The 17,270-nt window shown below is 40.9% G+C and overlaps 1 protein-coding gene across 1 annotated transcript; it reads left to right on the top strand.

Moving 5' to 3' along the window:
• Window positions 1-1,109: 1,109 nt before the first annotated feature.
• Window positions 1,110-13,326, top strand: LOC308089916 (P2R1A-PPP2R2A-interacting phosphatase regulator 1). Its single transcript, XM_080434881.1, has 9 exons — window positions 1,110-1,896; window positions 3,325-3,409; window positions 5,274-5,330; window positions 6,729-6,775; window positions 7,008-7,065; window positions 8,350-8,414; window positions 9,208-9,263; window positions 9,403-9,487; window positions 10,666-13,326. Exons 1-9 carry the CDS (start codon window positions 1,787-1,789, stop codon window positions 10,787-10,789), a joined length of 687 nt encoding a protein of 228 aa, XP_080291007.1. The 5' UTR covers window positions 1,110-1,786; the 3' UTR covers window positions 10,790-13,326.
• Window positions 13,327-17,270: the final 3,944 nt, after the last annotated feature.

The raw sequence follows: 17,270 nt of genomic DNA, 5'->3' as shown, positions 1-17,270 counted from the left end.
ATTTCACTGGGCAGTAAATGTTTTCCGTAGGTTTGGTGTACATTTTCTCTAGGCCTATATAGGCCTACTCACTGGAAAGTGAGGCTTTCCAGTGAGTGGATTCATTCATGTTCACGATGCACTCAGTCTAGTAGGGGTTAGTTCTCATGATCTGGTGAACTACTGTTGCACATTGCAATGTTCTATAGCAGTGGTGTAAAGTAACTAAGTACATTTACTCAAGTTATGTACTTAAGTAACATTTTGAGGTAATTTTACTTTACTGGAGTATTTCCAATTTTCAGTACTTTTACTTCTACTCCACTACATCTCAGAGGCAAATATTATACTTTTACTCCACTATAATTAATTGAAAACTTTAGTTACAAGTTACTTTGTAAATTGTGATGATTATTACAAAACATACATTAAACACTTCAGCCGTATATTTCGGCCATTTGAAAATAGCCGATCTACAATGCGTCGCTTGTGAGCTTGTAGATCTGCTATTTTCAAGACTTTTAGACATTTTACACATTAGAAAACTAGTTAAACGTTCTGCATATTGAGTACTTTCTACTTTTGATACTTTAAGTACTAGTAGGGCAGTTTAGAGGCTCCCAGAGCACCCGGAGAACACATATCTGTAACCTGTTTTTTTTTTGGACCCTAAAGGTGTGTCTAGTTAAGATTCTTGGGTAGCTGTAAGAAAGGGTTAAAAATAAACCCCATGGGACATTAGTTGAATAAGAAATCTTAACTAGACACCTTTAGGGTCCTAAAAAAACACGTTACAGAAATGTATTCTTCGGGTGCTCTGGGAGCCTCTAAACTGCCCAACTATACATTTTGATACCAAATAAAATGTTTAATTCAGGACTTTTACTTGTAACAGAGTATTTCTACATTCCCGTATTGGTACTTTTACTTAAGTAAAACATTTTAGTACTTTTTCCATCACTGCTGGTGAGCTACTGTTGCACATTGTAATATTCTATGGTGGGCCACACACACACACACACACACACACACACACACACACTCTACTGGCAGACCAGTCTCTTCTCATGTTGCAATTTGTCATCTGTGCCGCAGTATTTCATATAGCCAGCGAGTGGCGCTATTCTCACAGTTGATGAACTACCTCTATTTGGTGAGGGACTATGTTGTAAAATCTTTCAAATAGTTTTAATTTCGACCATGCTTCTCAGCGTTTGAACATTTTGGCCATTATCGCTGAGGGCCGGGAATGGACAACACTTTACCCGAGAAACGTCTTAAACTGCCCCGGTAGGTTTGAGAAAGAAAGGCTGCTATGCGATTTTCTCCTTCTAAACGTTAGCTGAACAGCTAATCCTAAAAAAAAGTCACGTCACTTTTTTTTGGTGCTCTAATTAAAAGTTGCGTCGTGTTAGCGACGACAACCTGGGCGATATTTATATGCTTTAGCAAAAAGTTATCAGTGTGATTCGTATGGGTTTTTGTTAAGCTTTTTCCGGATCCGCAAGATTGTGCGTTTGGAGACAGCAACACATCAAGCATATTGGTACGAATCCCCCCCAATGAAAGGACTGAGCTGCATCTAGTCGCTGGACATTTTCCTTTTAAAGGAAAATGCGATAGAGCCAAAGGCTCAACCCCCGGGACTTAATAATTCCCCCCGCTGACTTGGCGGCTCTGGCTTGTTGCATACTGAGGCCTGCGGGTCAGGCTTCCAGCGGGCTCGAGTAGAAGCCCCGCGCCGCCTTCGAGTGGCCGCACGGCGGCAGGAGACGCTGCCAGGGCGACGGGCCGGGGAACCGTCGGAATGGAACGGATGGAAGTGGACCAGTGCGCAGGCGCACCTCCTCCCTCCGCGGCGTCCGGAGGCGGGGCTCTGCGTAGATCGAACAGCGCCCCCATGATCACCAGTGTCAGGTTAGACACACACGTCACACACACACACACACACACACACACACACACACACACACACACACACACACAGAATTGTGATCACCTCTTGGGTTTAAAATCCTCTTAGCAGACCTTGTATTGAACTGTACTGTACTTTCCTGTGCTTTTTTTTGCAAACTGCTAGTAAAGTATTCAGTCAAATTAATATGGCATCAAAATCAGCTTGAGCACCCTATGTTATACTTTGGCTATTACAAAATAGCCAATCTACAAGCTCAGAGATCTTGTAATGTAAGTCATACTCATAGAGTAACTGAGTATGACTATGAGCATTTTTTTTTAAACTGTGAAAAACTTTGAATAATTTGGGGGGGGGGAAATTACACATTCTTCTCTGGGAGTCCCTGACACAACATCTTTTCAGATGGTGGTCTGCAGCCTAATACACGTGTGTGTGTGTGTGTGTGTGTGTGTGTGTGTGTGTGTGTGTGTGTGTGTGTGTGTGTGTGTGTGTGTGTGTGTGTGTGTGTGTGTGTGTGTGTGTGTGTGTGTGTGTGTGTGTGTGTGTGTGTGTGTGTGTGAGAGACAAGAAAGTTGAAGTGTGTGCAATTGTGCGTGTACTGTAGACCAGTGGTTCTCAAAGTGGGGTCCGGGGATCCCCAAGGGTCCTAATATAGCTTCACAATCATTTTAACCACTTTATCCATTTATATGTTGGCCCTTCAAAATTACAGATCTACAAGCTCACAGCGCGTCACTTCGAGAACTTGTACATCTGTACAAGATTTTTTGAAAAAAAATGACAAAAATGTTCGATAATCGATAATTTTGAATCTTTTAACATAAATCTTCTCTTCTGGGGGTCCCTGGCACAAAACCTTTTCAGATGGGGGGGGTCCGTGGCCAAATATATATCAATTTCCTTGACATGAAAAAGTTTGGTCCCAGATGCTGAAAGTACACACACACACACACACACACACACACACACACACACCTGCACACACCTCTTGTCTGTTTGATTTAACCAATTAAGACCTGAGGCGATTCTTTAAAATGTTTTCTAAATCCTAACAGGTTTTTGAAAAAAAATTAAAAAATAGTTTTTCTCTGGATTTTTCAAAAATAGCAGATCTACAAGCTCATAGCGCGGCACTCTGTGCCGCGCTATGAGCTTGTATATCTGCTATTTTTGAATTGCCAAAGAAATCTAAAGTGACACAGACGCGTCCCCGGTCTTAATGGGTTAATGTAAACATGTTTTAACAAAACAGTTTTGTCTCTAGAGTTTGTCCTAATTAAGTAGCAAAGGACAAGAATGCTCATTAAAACAGTAGAGAAAGAAATACATCACAGACACGTCAAACAGGCTGTCATTGTCTCACTCTCTCTCTCACTGTCTTTTTACTCTCTCTTTGTCACCCTTGACCTGCGTGTCGCCCTTTCCAGTGATGGCATGACGGTGTTCAGTCCGATGAGCTCATCGCGGTACCGACGCAGCAGTGTCTCTGTCAACCCCAGCTGCCCTTCAAGGGTGAGAGTATGAGAGCGTATTGGAGTGCGTATGCATTTGTGAGGGTGTGTGTGTGTGTGGGGTCTGTCACTGCCCAGTTTAGCCCGTAACATTGTTTCTAATAATATACGTTTTGACATTTTCACTAAAGTAGAACATTTCTGTGAGCAGCAGTGCTACTCTTCTGGGTGCCAGTCAGTGCAGGGTAAACCAGAATAAACAGAAAACAGCACGATTTAACACTGGTTGCTTGTTTCTTTCCAGAACCTGGCAACTTGGTGTTGCCAGGTAGAGAAACAAGCAACCAGTGTTAAATCGTTCGGCGTTAGCGGTAGCCTCTCAGGAACTTTCAGCGCATGTTTGACTATCATGAGACTCTACAATGAGTAGTAGTAGAGAAAAAAATAACTTTGCATCGGTTATAATAGACGAATTTCCCTAAGCCACGCGCTCCCATTATGACAACGGAGGGGGTTGAAAAAATGACGACAGGGGAATCTCTGGAAAAAAACAACGCCACTTTTTACGTCGGTAGGTGAGTAACGACACATCAAAGATAACACTTAAAATGTCCGGAATTCTCCTTTAAGAGAGAGAGACATTGTGGACTTCCAGTTGGTGGACTTCAAAATAAAACCTGTGTTAACTAATTATAATACAAACATTTTCAAATCATATTATCACCCCAAGTCTTATTTTGAAGTCTGACTAGTATCTACAGGTAGTCTGCTTTTTACTGAAGCTGATGGAATAAGAACGGAAGAAAGGCTGGATTGAAAGGAAGATTTTGGCGCAACCATGCATTGTGGAACCAGGGGTGCAATGCTCACTGGACGGCCTTGCACGCCATGCCGGAACCTATTTGACCAGGAGCATGCGCAGGCACACGCATGGATTTAAAACTACACAAAGTTTTCAAAGGCTCCCGACTCACACCTAGCGAATTAACATAGGAATAAGCCTAGATGCATATCAATTGTCCATTGTGTGACTTGCAGTGTAGGTGTTAAAGGAGAAATCCGGACATTTTAAGTGTTATCTTTGATGTGTCGCTTATCACTCACCATCCTTGAAAGGGATGTTGAGTTATTGCAGAGAGTCGCGTGTCGTCATTTTTTCGACCCCCTCCGTTGGCATAATGGGAGTGATAAGCGACACATCAAAGATAACACTTAAAATGTCCGGATTTCTCCTTTTAAGCGACGTGCGCGTCACGTCATTGAAATAGAGTGCAAGAACATACCAAATGAGCATTGCATGTCTGTGTGGAACACTGGCTTCTCTTTCAACCTCTGCAGCGGTAGAGTTGTTATGATCTCATGCTGGCTACGTCTACGATAGTGCAATGGCACAGAACTCTACACAACACAGGGGACGGGGGATCAGTCATGCCTACCCATCACTTTGACGTGCTAATCCAAAAGGTCAATCACAGCAGCCTCTCTCTCTGCTGAAAAAGGTCTCTTAAAAAGTACAAACTGAGACTGGAGTCAAACCGTTTATCATTATCATTTGATGTGGGAGGGGCAATATTTTTTTTATTATTATTTTTCAATCACTTGGGGAAGATCAAGAAAAAATGTCACTGGGAGAGTCATGTCTTTATTTCAGAGAACATCAAAAATCCTCCAGTGAAGTGACCCATCATTCTAAACATCAAACTGTCCTGAAGTATTCTGATGTGTGCTGGACCTTTTTTTTAAATTACATTCTCAGTTGTTTTCTATAAACATTTGGACATTTATATGGAAATCTAGCTGATCCAACTAACAATTAGCAAGATTTCCACATGAAATGTACAAGCAAATGTTGTTGTGTGCATGGTTTGTGTTTGAGAGTGACTGTTGGCCTCTCAATCATACTCTGTCCTGTCTTGTTGTTGTAGGCACTCCCCCTGTCTCCTTTCTCATTGACCAGTGAGAGGTCAGACCACAAGAGGCAGGTAAGGAAAATGGGGGCTATTTACTATGTACTTGGTGATAACTTTGAGATGAATGCCTGTGTTATTAAGGCTACGTTACTGGCAGCCTAAATCAGATTTGTGACCTATCCAGATTGTTTTTTTTTTATCAAATTGAGAGGAAAAAAACACACAGATTTTTGCTACAGTGGTTTGAAATGCAATTGAAATCTGATGTTTAAAGTAGTGTCTCACTCTGGACGGACACATGGACACCAAGGCCTTATTTATACAGCAGCGTCGCTTGCTGTAAGTAGCCGATCTACAAGCTCACGACATGTCTCACTGTGATGCGTTGTCATACAACAGAGTATAAGTCCAGCATTACACATGCCTATGTTGTTCCCTTGATACCTCAGCAACCAATGCAGATAAGTCAACAATGTCTTAATACAAAATTGCGATCTGATCAGCATGCAAATAATAGTGTCGACAGTCAGTCCTAAAGATCAGATTTGAGAAACAAGTCAGATTTGCCTGCAGTCTGAACAAAGCCTTATACTGTATACCAGTGGTTCTCAACCTGTGGGTCGGGACCCGCAGGGGATCCCTAGATGACAGTGAAGAGACAACTAAGACCTTTTTAATACCTAAGAAAAAGACCCATTTACCGCATTAAAAGTAATCAACAAACTACAACAAAAAAAAGGTCAAACATTGGCCAAACTGTCAAATAATATAAGAAAGAGGCAAAACATTTGAAAATAGCAGATGTTGTGAGCTTGTAGATCTGCTATTTTCACAATATTTATCTGTGGAACAAAATTGAATGCCTCAACTCCTACAATTCCAAGTACAATTCCAAGTGCTTATCAGGGTGGGGGATCCCCAGTTCAAATATGATTATTTTGAGGGGCCACGGCTTGAAAAGGTTGAGAACCAATGCTGTATACTATGTGTTCTATTTGAGAGTTTTACAATATGTGCAAGGTTTAGAGCAGGAAATCCTTGAACGTGATTGAACCTTTTGATTGCACATTCGGTCTATTGAAAACACACTTTATTATACTGTCCATATACATTTTTGACCAATGAGCCAATAGAGCTTGCCTCCTTGGTCAGGGGAGATATTACATTTTGACCATTAGGCGTGTCAACCAGTATTGGTCCTACCACACCACAGGATCTATGTTTCTACATAGAATAGCAGTTAGACCAACTACAACAACAATCCAGTCATTCTATTCACTGAAAGTTACATAGTGTAGCTTTATTTACTTTTAGTGTGTGTGTGTGTGTGTGTGTGTGTGTGTGTGTGTGTGTGTGTGTGTGTGTGTGTGTGTGTGTGTGTGTGTGTGTGTGTGTGTGTGTGTGTGTGTGTGTGTGTGTGTGTGTGTGTGTGTGTGTGTGTGTGTGTGTGTGTGTGTGTGTGTGTTTCAGGAGGAGAATATGGAGATGACACTCAGGGGGAGTCTACAGAGACATAGGTACGCACGTACACACACACACACACACACACACACAGCTCACTTCAGTACCACTGAATGAGTTATCGCTCCTTCTTAACCACGTCTTGTTTTTCACCTTCTCTTTCTCTCATATGTGTCTTCTTTCTCCCTACCTCTGTCCTACCCCTCCTCTTTCTCCCTACCTCCGTCCTACCCCTCCTCTTTCTCCCTCTTCTTTCTCCCTCTTGTTCCTCCCTCTCTCTGTCTGCAGTGCTTCCAGTCTGATCCCTTTGCCTCCTGTCAGCCAGTGGCACGACCACTTTTCCGGGGTAAGTGACCATTATTTCTCTTTAGACACGTCTCACCCAGAGTCACTTAGAACAATATGTCTTTTGGGAAAATTTAAGACGGTGTGTGCGGATCTTTCCCTCTCTTTAAACAGTGACTTTTTCTCAGGCCATAAGGACAGACCACACTATTTCTTCCCATAGAGTTATATTAGAACAAGATGGAGCGTAATCTGCCATTTTCTGGCCAGTGAGTTTGGGTGACATGACGCATCTACATGGGGAATCAGTGAGACGTACCCGTAGGGATGAAAGCATAGAATCCAAACATGTATATAAATAGTGATTAAATCTCTCAGTGCCAAGCCCCGAGTTATCCCGAGCTTTCTCTGAATACCCTCCCTGCCAGAACGAGAAATCCCGAGTTTTTACTTTTTACTGTGGTCGCGCTATTCTGTTTATTTTTCATGATCACTTTCGCTTTCTGATTCCTTCAGACTCATTGGGTTCCGGTTTCATGACGCAGATTCCGTTTCCGGTTCTAATGTTTTTCCCGTGGTCATTTTTGTCCAGAATAGGGAAAGTCACGGTTTTTCACACGGTATAAAAAAGCGAACGGAGAGGTCTACTTCTATTCTCTTTGGTCTGGGTGACTAACAGTCATCGTAGTCGTGTATCACATCGTAATTTAGCCCGATCAGCGATTGTCGAAAAAGTCACATCCGGTTAATGACCGGATGTGACGTGAGCCTGTTTGGGAGGGGGCGAGCGAGTCAACGAGGCGATCAATGTGTCGATTTGCTGCTCTCTACTGGTAGAACTGTCGTAAGTGTTTAAAACCCCAATCAGAGAATTTATTTGAATGAAAAATTAAAAAATTAAAAAATTAAAAAACACGCAAATCGCTGGCACTGGGGGAGTACTTTATGAAAATACTCTTGGCAGTGAAAGAGTTAACTGATTCACTGCCAATCACGTAGATCTATGCGAACCTATTTTTTTTTTTAATATATTTTCTTTTCCAATTTGACCCAAAGACCAAGGAGATATGATTTTTCGAAGATCTAGACTCCTATCCACTTCCTTGTTAACTTAAAACTTAAAAATTCTGTATCTCGGCTCCTGAGTACTTTTTTTTTTTTTCAATTAAAAATCTCTGGCACTGGCAAAAAAAATATGAAAATACCTCTCGCAGTTAATGGGTTAAAAGAGAATGGTGGGTGGTTGGGGAGTCATGCTTCCTCTAGTTCTAATACATACTATAACTCTATGGTTCTGCCCAGGTTCTAGTTCTAATACATACTATAACTCTATGGTTCTGCACAGGGCTTCCATTCACAGGACAGCGGCGTTACGCCCAATTCATCTCCCAGCCCAACGAGGAGGTTCAGGTATACCACATTAATCTACCTTATCCTCACTGGTATTGATATTGTGGGTGTTATTCTGTGTGAAATTCTCATTGAATTAGTTTTAGCTGCAATCACACAGACAGTGTAAGCCATACATGGGCAACTGGCGGCCCGGGGGCCACATGCGGCCCCCCACCTTCGGAATACTGATATATTATTGATTTCAGCTGTTACAAACATGCAATCATGACCCGCTTTAATTACTTCAGTCTATATTAGTAGCTTAATGACTAGTATTGTCTTTTTTATGTCCAATGTATTTGCATTTAAGTTCATAAAGATAACATAAGAATAACTAAATGCATTTTAAATTAAATAGAAATGTTACTTTTCAGGATTCCAATTCAAAAAAAAAATCTGGATTCTAATTCAAAAGTAGCAAAAATAGCAGATCTACAAGCTCAAAAGTTTTGAGCTTGTAGATCGGCTATTTTTGCTACTTTTGTGTGACATAGAATGGCGAAAAAAGTGAAAATACGGAGAGACAGTATATGCAATGTGGCCCTCTGGAGTGAGTTGCCCACCCCTGGTATAAGCCATTCTGTTTGACCAGTTTTTTAAATGCAAAAACGACGGCTTATCACAAATTACGAGCTTGTTTATAGATGCAACAAGGTTAACCAATGTTGTTTGTTTTACTTTGATCTAAACCACATTGTAGTACATGTCAGTCTATGGGAATGGGTTGTTTTTTGTCATGGAATGATATTTGATACATTTGTATAATTTTTTAATAAATCTACAGTGACTGAATTCCTTTATTTTTAATCAGGCCAGTGTTGAGCTCCACCGTCAGATGGCCGGCATTAACTCCACTGAAGAGGAAAGGTAATGTGTGTGTGTGTGTGTGTGTGTGTGTGCGTGTGTGTACACGTGTGTGTGTCCTGTTATAAGATGGTCACTCTAATCAAGTCCTCCTTTACTGGTTGTTTAATGGGAGTTCTGTTCATCTTCCTGTGTCCTTCAGGAGGGGTGGAGTCTGACGGGCCACCCAAAAAGCTGTTTGTCGCCGGGGTAACAGATCCCGCCCACTCCACCAGCTACACAGTCAGGTGTGCTGCCTGCTTTAAACAGTGGCAAGACACGCACGCACGCACACGCACACGCACACGCACACGCACACGCACACGCACACACACACATTTCTTTCACTGCCTCTTTGTTTCCCTCACGCTCCCTTTCCCTCCCTCCTATTTAACATGGAGGTAATGTTGTGCCGCTAACAACAGTCAGCAACAGGATATTGATAGCGCTATAATGGAAAATACAGAAACACAGGAAGGAATATCTAGCATAACAAGCATAACTAAACCCTAAGCATTTAATGTGTGCATTGTTTACCCTGGTATAGTACGAAAATAAGACAAAAGCCTGATTTGTACTTAGCTGCACGTATTGCGCACAGAAAATAGCCGTGAAATGCGTATTTTTGGTGTGCGGCAACGGGACGCAGCTGATAGTCCATGAGCCAGAGCCCCAAAATTGAGCAATGATTATCAAAAGAGTGGGCAAAACCATACCTATATTAAATTGTTTATAGGGTCAATATAAGTAAATAAATATATGATAACCTTTCCACAGGAGCAGCTTTTTCATATTTATCACACATTTTGTTATTTTCCCCATACGTACATGACAGGTGAAAAAATAACAACATTTTAAGAATAGTTATCATAATGAAACTTCCCCAGTTGATTACTTACATGAAGACAATGATTTATCGTATTACAAGTTTTCTGAAATTGTATATTTAAATATGAAAATTAGGCATTTATTTCATGAGTCAGAGCCCCAAAATTGAGCCAGATATTGAATATTCCCTCGTTAAAAACCTTTGACTCCAACATCTTAACAAAATGAAATAAGAATGTTGACTCTGGCTTTGTCCAATGTTCCAAAGTTGATTCTGGAAAGTTATGCAAATTCGGGCATATTTTCCTAATGCATAATTTGCATATTTACAGAAAACCTGTAATACGATAAATCATTGTCTTCATGTAAGTAATCAACTGGGGAAGTTTCATTATGATAACAATTTTTTAAATGTTGTTATTTTTTCGTATATGTACGTATGGGGAAAATAACAAAATGTGTGATAAATATGAAAAAGCTGCTCCTGGCTCATTGACTATGAGTATAACTCAGGCTTATTGTACTGTTGGACAACTATTTGATGAGAGTAAAACTGACGTGATTCCCTCCCTGTGTGTCTCTCCTGCCCCGCCATCAGTGTGTCACAGGCCGTCGCCGTCTCCGCTCAAGGAGGAGCCGTTCCGCTGTGTTCCAGTCCGCAGGGCGGCCCTCTGTCTTTATCCCCTCCTCCATCCTTCACCCACCACCACCCTGGTCACTAAAATGAGGTCTTGACCGCCCACACACACACAAGACACCCCGGAGACGTCAGCCTGTCACCATGTGTCACAGCACAGCCCAGCAATTCAAGAAAAAAACGCTGCAAGAAGTCGGAAGTCCCATTATTTTTCTACAACCGGAGAAAACGTCACCTTGACGTTTGCCACAGTTGCCTTATATTTGCTCCTTTGTCGGCAAAGAGAAGTTCTGCCTGGAGCAGAGCCCGTATCAGCTGTATGTCACGCGTATATTGTGTGAGAGATCAAGTTGGCCATTGGATACTAATGGCTTTGGCAGAGTTGGTTGCTGGTGGTCTGAACAGAGAGTGTCAGCCTACGGTAGGCCTGAATTCCAGTCAATAGGGAGTCCACTCTCTGCCCTACATGCCTAACAGGGGTATTCATCTCTAGGGGATCTTGCCCTATGTCCTGTTGTCTGTATGGGTGTGTAAATAAATCAGTCAGGCTTCTGCGCCGTGCCCTGAACCTTTACATGGGTCAGGTCAGTCAGGATCTGCCTCTACCCTAGGTAATACACTCTATACTCTCTATATATATGTGTATATCAGTGTCTTTGGCCCTGTGCGTAACACCTCGCATTTCACGGAGAAAAAAAAAACAGCTGAAGGGATTACCATGGATCATTTTCAATTTTCAATGATTGTCTACTGCCTAAAAGCTACAGCGTGTATATTCCATGCATTGGTGGCCTTTTAAATAACCTATTCCTCCCACCTTGGCCACCTTGCCAACTCGGGATAGTAGCCCTCATTGATGAACGAGGTCATTGTCTGCGCTGTGTGGGCACTCGCTCTCACATAGAGGCTCGCTTGTTTTCAAGTGATTTAAAAAGGTCATGCATCTGTTATTACCGTTGCACATACACAGGACGATGAGTAAACTAAAACGAGCGCTCCAAAAAACAACCGGTTTGACGGCTGGTTTGGGAATATGTCACGGTCCAATCCAAACCAGATTGAAAGAAATGGCTGAACCAAAACAGAGTCTGAGGGGAGTAGCTTTTTTGAGACAAAGGAGGAGAGAGGGTGTAGCTTTTTGTCTGAAAGTATAAATCATATTTTACTTTTTGATGATATTTTAAAACCAAACCCAGACATGAACCCAAGAATTCAATTGCGAAATTCAGCACACCCCAACTTAAGTTCATCGCCAGTAACTAGGCAAATGTATAGATAGCATAGCATGAGTCATGCTATGCTATGCTATGCTAGCATGACCCCAACAATACTTCCCTCGAAGTTTAAATTAGCCTTAAGAGTTACTTTAGAAGTTTCTCTGTATACATTTTTGCTGCTCTTCCACCTTCAGAGATGTTTAAAACGACACGGTCCGAATGTGGTTTATCCAGGTGTTCTAGAAGTTACTTTTGCGAGCCTTTTCTGGCTAATTTATAATATGTACAGCTGCGTCGCTCGCCTGAAAATATAAATAGGCTTCATGGACATGAAGCGTCTTGCCTACGTCTCCCTGGTTTCGTTAATTAAGGAACAGGAGTCCAAAACGGGTCACGTGTCTTGTTTTGTCAGGTCCCAACACGACGAGCACAGAAATAGTTTAAAGAGCCTGGGGAGCCAGGTTCAGAGACCACAAGTCCAAATTGGGGCCCGGTCTAAAAACTATATAAGAAGCTGTGGTCTAAGGGCCTTAATGGCTCTGTGTCTATATGTTTATAGTGTATCTATATGTGAATATTCATAACGGAAGCTTTACCATAAAGTTACTTTACCCTCAGTTTTAAGCCAAGGGGGTTTTTGACGACAGATATTGAATCCTCAGGCAAAGCTCTATGCTGATGACTGTGCTCTTTCATTCCTGTTCTTTAAAGGGTGTTTTAAGCCCCCCAAAAAAAGAAGTGGTTTGTCTGAGGAAAAAGAAAACTCGCCAGATCTTATTGGGCTGCATTTCATAATGCAGTGCAATGCAGTGCAAAATGTTATGGTGCACATTTTATTAATTGTTTTTTGCTTAGTTGCCTTCCTTTAATGGTCATAGTTTGCAGTAATTGGCCATGCCCTACATACCATGTCAGACACTTTTCAGCTCTTTTGTCGGAATACTTTCAAGCGCTTTATTTGAACATTGTATCATTCTTCTATAACCATTTTCCAGCAGATGGACTAAAGTGTCACTTTCTTTCTTTGGATGTGTTTTCTTATGAATGTAAACTTTTGGAACTTTTCGCAGCAGGAGTGAGGATCATTATCCTCAGGGTAGAGCATTGTTTTCTTACTCTTCATGGGTACTAGGGTAGGACATTGGCTTTGTTCTAGTTCATTCTAAGAATTTACATATGTTAATTTGTTTTTATCTTGGGCAGTCTATCCAGTATTTGTGAATATAAATAACACTCCCTGAGACAGATTCCAAAGAACTAAGACATGTGAGGTCGTAAAGGTGTATACTTTGGAGCATCTGCAGAGGCAATGGATCCAAAGAACCTTTGTCAGACGTGTAGAAGAGTTTTGTTCTGTGGTAGCATTGCCAGTGTGAACCAGAGAAGATAAATGCCATTGTAGTCACTGAGGAGTCCCAGTTCTTTCCCCTGGTGTCTGGATTTTGAGAGGGAGTTGATAATATGAACAAATATGGGGTGTAACTGTTTGTGTCATCAACACACATAGAATTTACACATACTTTTAAGCACAATTTTCAGAAACTATTGATTGATTTGACTATCGAACATGTGATGAAAGTGACATAAAAGGTGTGTTTTTCTTATGTTGACGCACACATGTGTTAAAAAGATTCCACATCCTTTCCTCCTGACCTTTCACTTGTGAAATATGTACTGTACATAATACGTCTATGTAAGGTGTTTTAGCCAAGTGTCTTATACAGAAAAGAAAAGAAAAGAAAAAAAAAAAAAAACCTCATGATTGTCTGTGTTATACCAGTGCTGTTTTAATGTTGGCAATGGACAAAACATTTTTTTCCAATCCACACTATTTGTGGATTTAACAATCAATTTTCACAATTTTGCACAGAAATCACTAGACCAGAGTAAATGTCTTTCTTTCTGTTTGTTACATGAATGGAAGCATATCTAGATGCAATGGATGCTGTTTATTTGCTTTTTCTCCCCCCCCCCCCTACAACACCATCTGACTTTCCTTGTACTTCTTAGCAGAGGAAAAAACCCAAACAAACTTCGGGTTAAAAAAGATTATTGGGGAGTTTGGCTCACTTTCTGTTCCAACTACTGATCTCTGATGTTGGTCAAAAAGCACATTTAAGGACATGTCTGTTTAATTGATGGTTGCAAACTATAAATCTCTGAGTCAGAAAGATTGGTTTCATAACCGTGGTGGTGAAAGGTGATGAAATATACCTCTGGTCCTGAGGTGGAAATTATACACGACGACATAATTAATATCAAGTGGTTGAGCCACCAGGGCGTGTCCAACCTCTAGATCAGTGGTTCTCAAAGTGGCGTCCGGCGACCCCCAGAGGTCCTTGAAGGGGGTCCCCATGGGGTCCCAAGCAAAATGAGTTAATATAGCTTCAAAATCTGTTTAACCACTTTAACCTTACAAAGCTCACAACGCGTCAAAACACGCGTCAAAACACAAATATTTTTCAAATGGGGGTCCGGCCAAATACATATTTATTTGGGGGTCCTTGACATGACAAGGTTTGAGATCCACTGCTCTAGATTTCAAAATCATCAGCATTGGTTATTCTTCACAAACGGGGATGAAGAGTATTTGTCCCGCCGTTCTGCAGTGTCAAAAGAAATATTATTTTATCGTCATTGTCTAACCGCAATAATGGACAGACCTTGACTTCTCTCAGGAACTCAGAAGAACCCCATAGAATAGATGGTTGTGAGGTACACCGTAAAATCACGGGTTTTCATGTAACTCCCGAGAATTCAAATGGAATCAAATGGACCCGCAATGGTCCATTTGGCTCCATTTCTACACTCAAAGGATTTTACAGTGAAACAACAGATTGCCAAATGCTAAGTGACTTCTTTTCAAAGGTGTACAGAAATAGGCTGTAGTGTAGCTCTAAGACATATTTAAGTGTATTTTATGATGGAAGCACGCCATTAAATGCTCTGCTTTATTATTTTTTTTAGCTTTTGCTTCTTTCAAAGAGCAGTGATAAACAGTTTTTCATGCATTCAACCTGAAATGCAGTGAACATTACAATGGGTTTGACTGGAACTGCTCGGTTCTTACAAGCCCAAACTAACCTATTGAGTTGCCATGAAATGGCATGACACATACACTGATCTTGGCATGGATCGCTGCGTCAAAGAATTTTTTTTGGGGGCATTTTATAAATAAATAAATGAATACATATTTTCAGGGCATACAATCGTAATACTTCTACTGGGTTTTCCAATTGACAAAATGTTCCATCATTCATTTTAAGATTTTCATTACAGATAGTTAAGTCATTTTTCCAGTGTTCTTCAATGCATTGAGTGAGGTCAAAATGTGAGTCTTGCAATTATTTCTTTTTTTTTATTAATTTCCGTTCTCTTCCATTCTTGTGTTCTCCCGAGATGAAGGCCTTTTGTTTTCTTGTTGGAATGACGGATGTCCCATTTTAGAATGCAACTTTTTTTCCTTTTTCTTTTTTTTCTTTCACTTCCTGGTTGTGTTCATAGCATTTGCCTGACATGATTTGCCTTATTAGCCTAGCGGTGGTTCAAGTGACCTGTTGCATAGTGTCACTTCAGGGTTTCCCAGAAGCAACTCTGTGCTTAGATCTTCTCGTCGCATTGGAAGCCGCTGGCAATAGTGGTTTCCAGTGCTAAAGAGGCCTTCTGGGAAACATGCTCTGGCAAAACTTGTCTTTCAAATCTGGGTTTAATGAAAAGAATATCTGCTCAAATATTGGCCACTGAAACAGATGACAAAATAAATAGGACATTTTCTTGATAACTTTCTTGGGAAAGCTTATCCACAGCTCCCCCACCCTTTCTCTTCAGCTTCCTTTTCATGTGGTGGAGGAATTATGACAGTTTGTAGCCTATTCGACATTTGTGGTCACAAGGGTTTATGTTTCTGTGGCAAAGTGTTGAATGTAAATTTGCTTGTCGCGGCCAAGTGAGCTGCAGTTACACCTGCATATAGTTTATCTAAATGAAAGCGTTTTTTTTTTGCAAAAACATTGACATTAGAATAGAGAAGCTGTGCTCAGTGGGAGATTAAGAGACAAAACCCTTGTCTTTCCACCAGTGACCAGACCAAACTTCATAGTTAAAATGCCAACTTTTAATGTAATTCTGAGAGCATGCAAATGTAACCAAATGGACCTGTAAGGGTCTATTTTGGGGTTCATTTGGACCCGTAATGTGGTTGCATATTTGTACGCTGAGTTACCGAGGATTTGACTGTGTATGACCCTGTCCTCAATTTGACACTGTGATCTTAAGTGTCTTTTAAGGGGCTCTTATCTTCCTTTTATTCATGCTGATTTACTCTTCACTGTCGGTTTGTATTGCTGTTATTGCCGTTCCTATACCGTTGTTAAAAAAGTACAAAAAAAAAAATATTCACATTTGTATCAATCTGAATGTGAGATACTTTCCGTAAACTGTGTCAGTGTTAAAGTGACATTTGTCTGTGGTAGAATGTCTTAATTTTTTTGTGTGCATACCTAGCAGTATATGGGCATATGGTTAACCTTCCATACTGAACCACTTTGGTCAACAATCAATGTTGGACACTCGAGCAAGATTTATCAGAAATCAGATATTTAGAAATCAGTACAATTTGGCATGATGATTCATGGCTGGATTATGAATCATTAGACATTATATATTATCTGTACTTTATGGGCTATAGTTGCATTAAAGATAGAAGGCTATACTTGATATGCGTGCCCTCTAAAACTTCAGGATGCACATTTGGAGGTTGATGGTCCCAGAATGCTTGTGGAGTGTGCACACTGGAAAATGACATTCAAATATCACTTTGACCACTTAAGCCCTATTTTATACCTTGACGCACTAGGGCGGTGCACAGCGAAAATAGCAGATCTACAATACTGGCTATTTCTGGAGAAAAACAATTACATGTCCAAAATTGGGACACCAGGTTGAATGTGGTTAAAGATGGCTGCTTTCATCTTACTCTTCAGACAAAACAAAAGGGTGCAAAGAGGAGAGAGAACATAATTTGAGAGTGGAAAGAGGCGGGCAAGTAAGGGAACTAAAAGCACATCTAAAGCCTGATATATACTTGGTTGGTCACCGGTGCCGTGCACGGAAAATAGCCGATCTACAAGCTCGCAACACATTGCAGTGCAACGCTTTGTGAGCTTATAGATCGTCTATTTTCCTATTTTCGGTGTGCCACACCTTCGTGCAACCAAGTATAAATCAACAATCAGTCAAATTCACACTGAGAATTTTACTGTGTATAAGAAACATTCAGACAAGTATTTTCAAAATGTAAATAGTTTTTCTTTCTGTTGACAAATACATAAGATAAAGATGTATTTTTAT

Source organism: Gymnoscopelus braueri (assembly GCF_963280865.1).
Source record: "Gymnoscopelus braueri genome assembly, chromosome: 8".
NCBI classification, from domain to species: Eukaryota; Metazoa; Chordata; class Actinopteri; order Myctophiformes; family Myctophidae; genus Gymnoscopelus; species Gymnoscopelus braueri.
This window is presented reverse-complemented; position numbering and strand designations above follow the sequence as displayed.

What these genes read in the sequence shown, in the direction of transcription:
- LOC308089916 (XM_080434881.1), top strand. Translation starts at nt 1,787, where the DNA reads ATGGAACGGATGGAAGTGGACCAGTGCGCAGGCGCACCTCCTCCCTCC. An exon ending in GGTCAGACCACAAGAGGCAG is followed by an intron (nt 5,331 to 6,728) that starts GTAAGGAAAATG and finishes TGTGTGTTTCAG; the next exon opens with GAGGAGAATATGGAGATGAC. An exon ending in GGCACGACCACTTTTCCGGG is followed by an intron (nt 7,066 to 8,349) that starts GTAAGTGACCAT and finishes GGTTCTGCACAG; the next exon opens with GGCTTCCATTCACAGGACAG.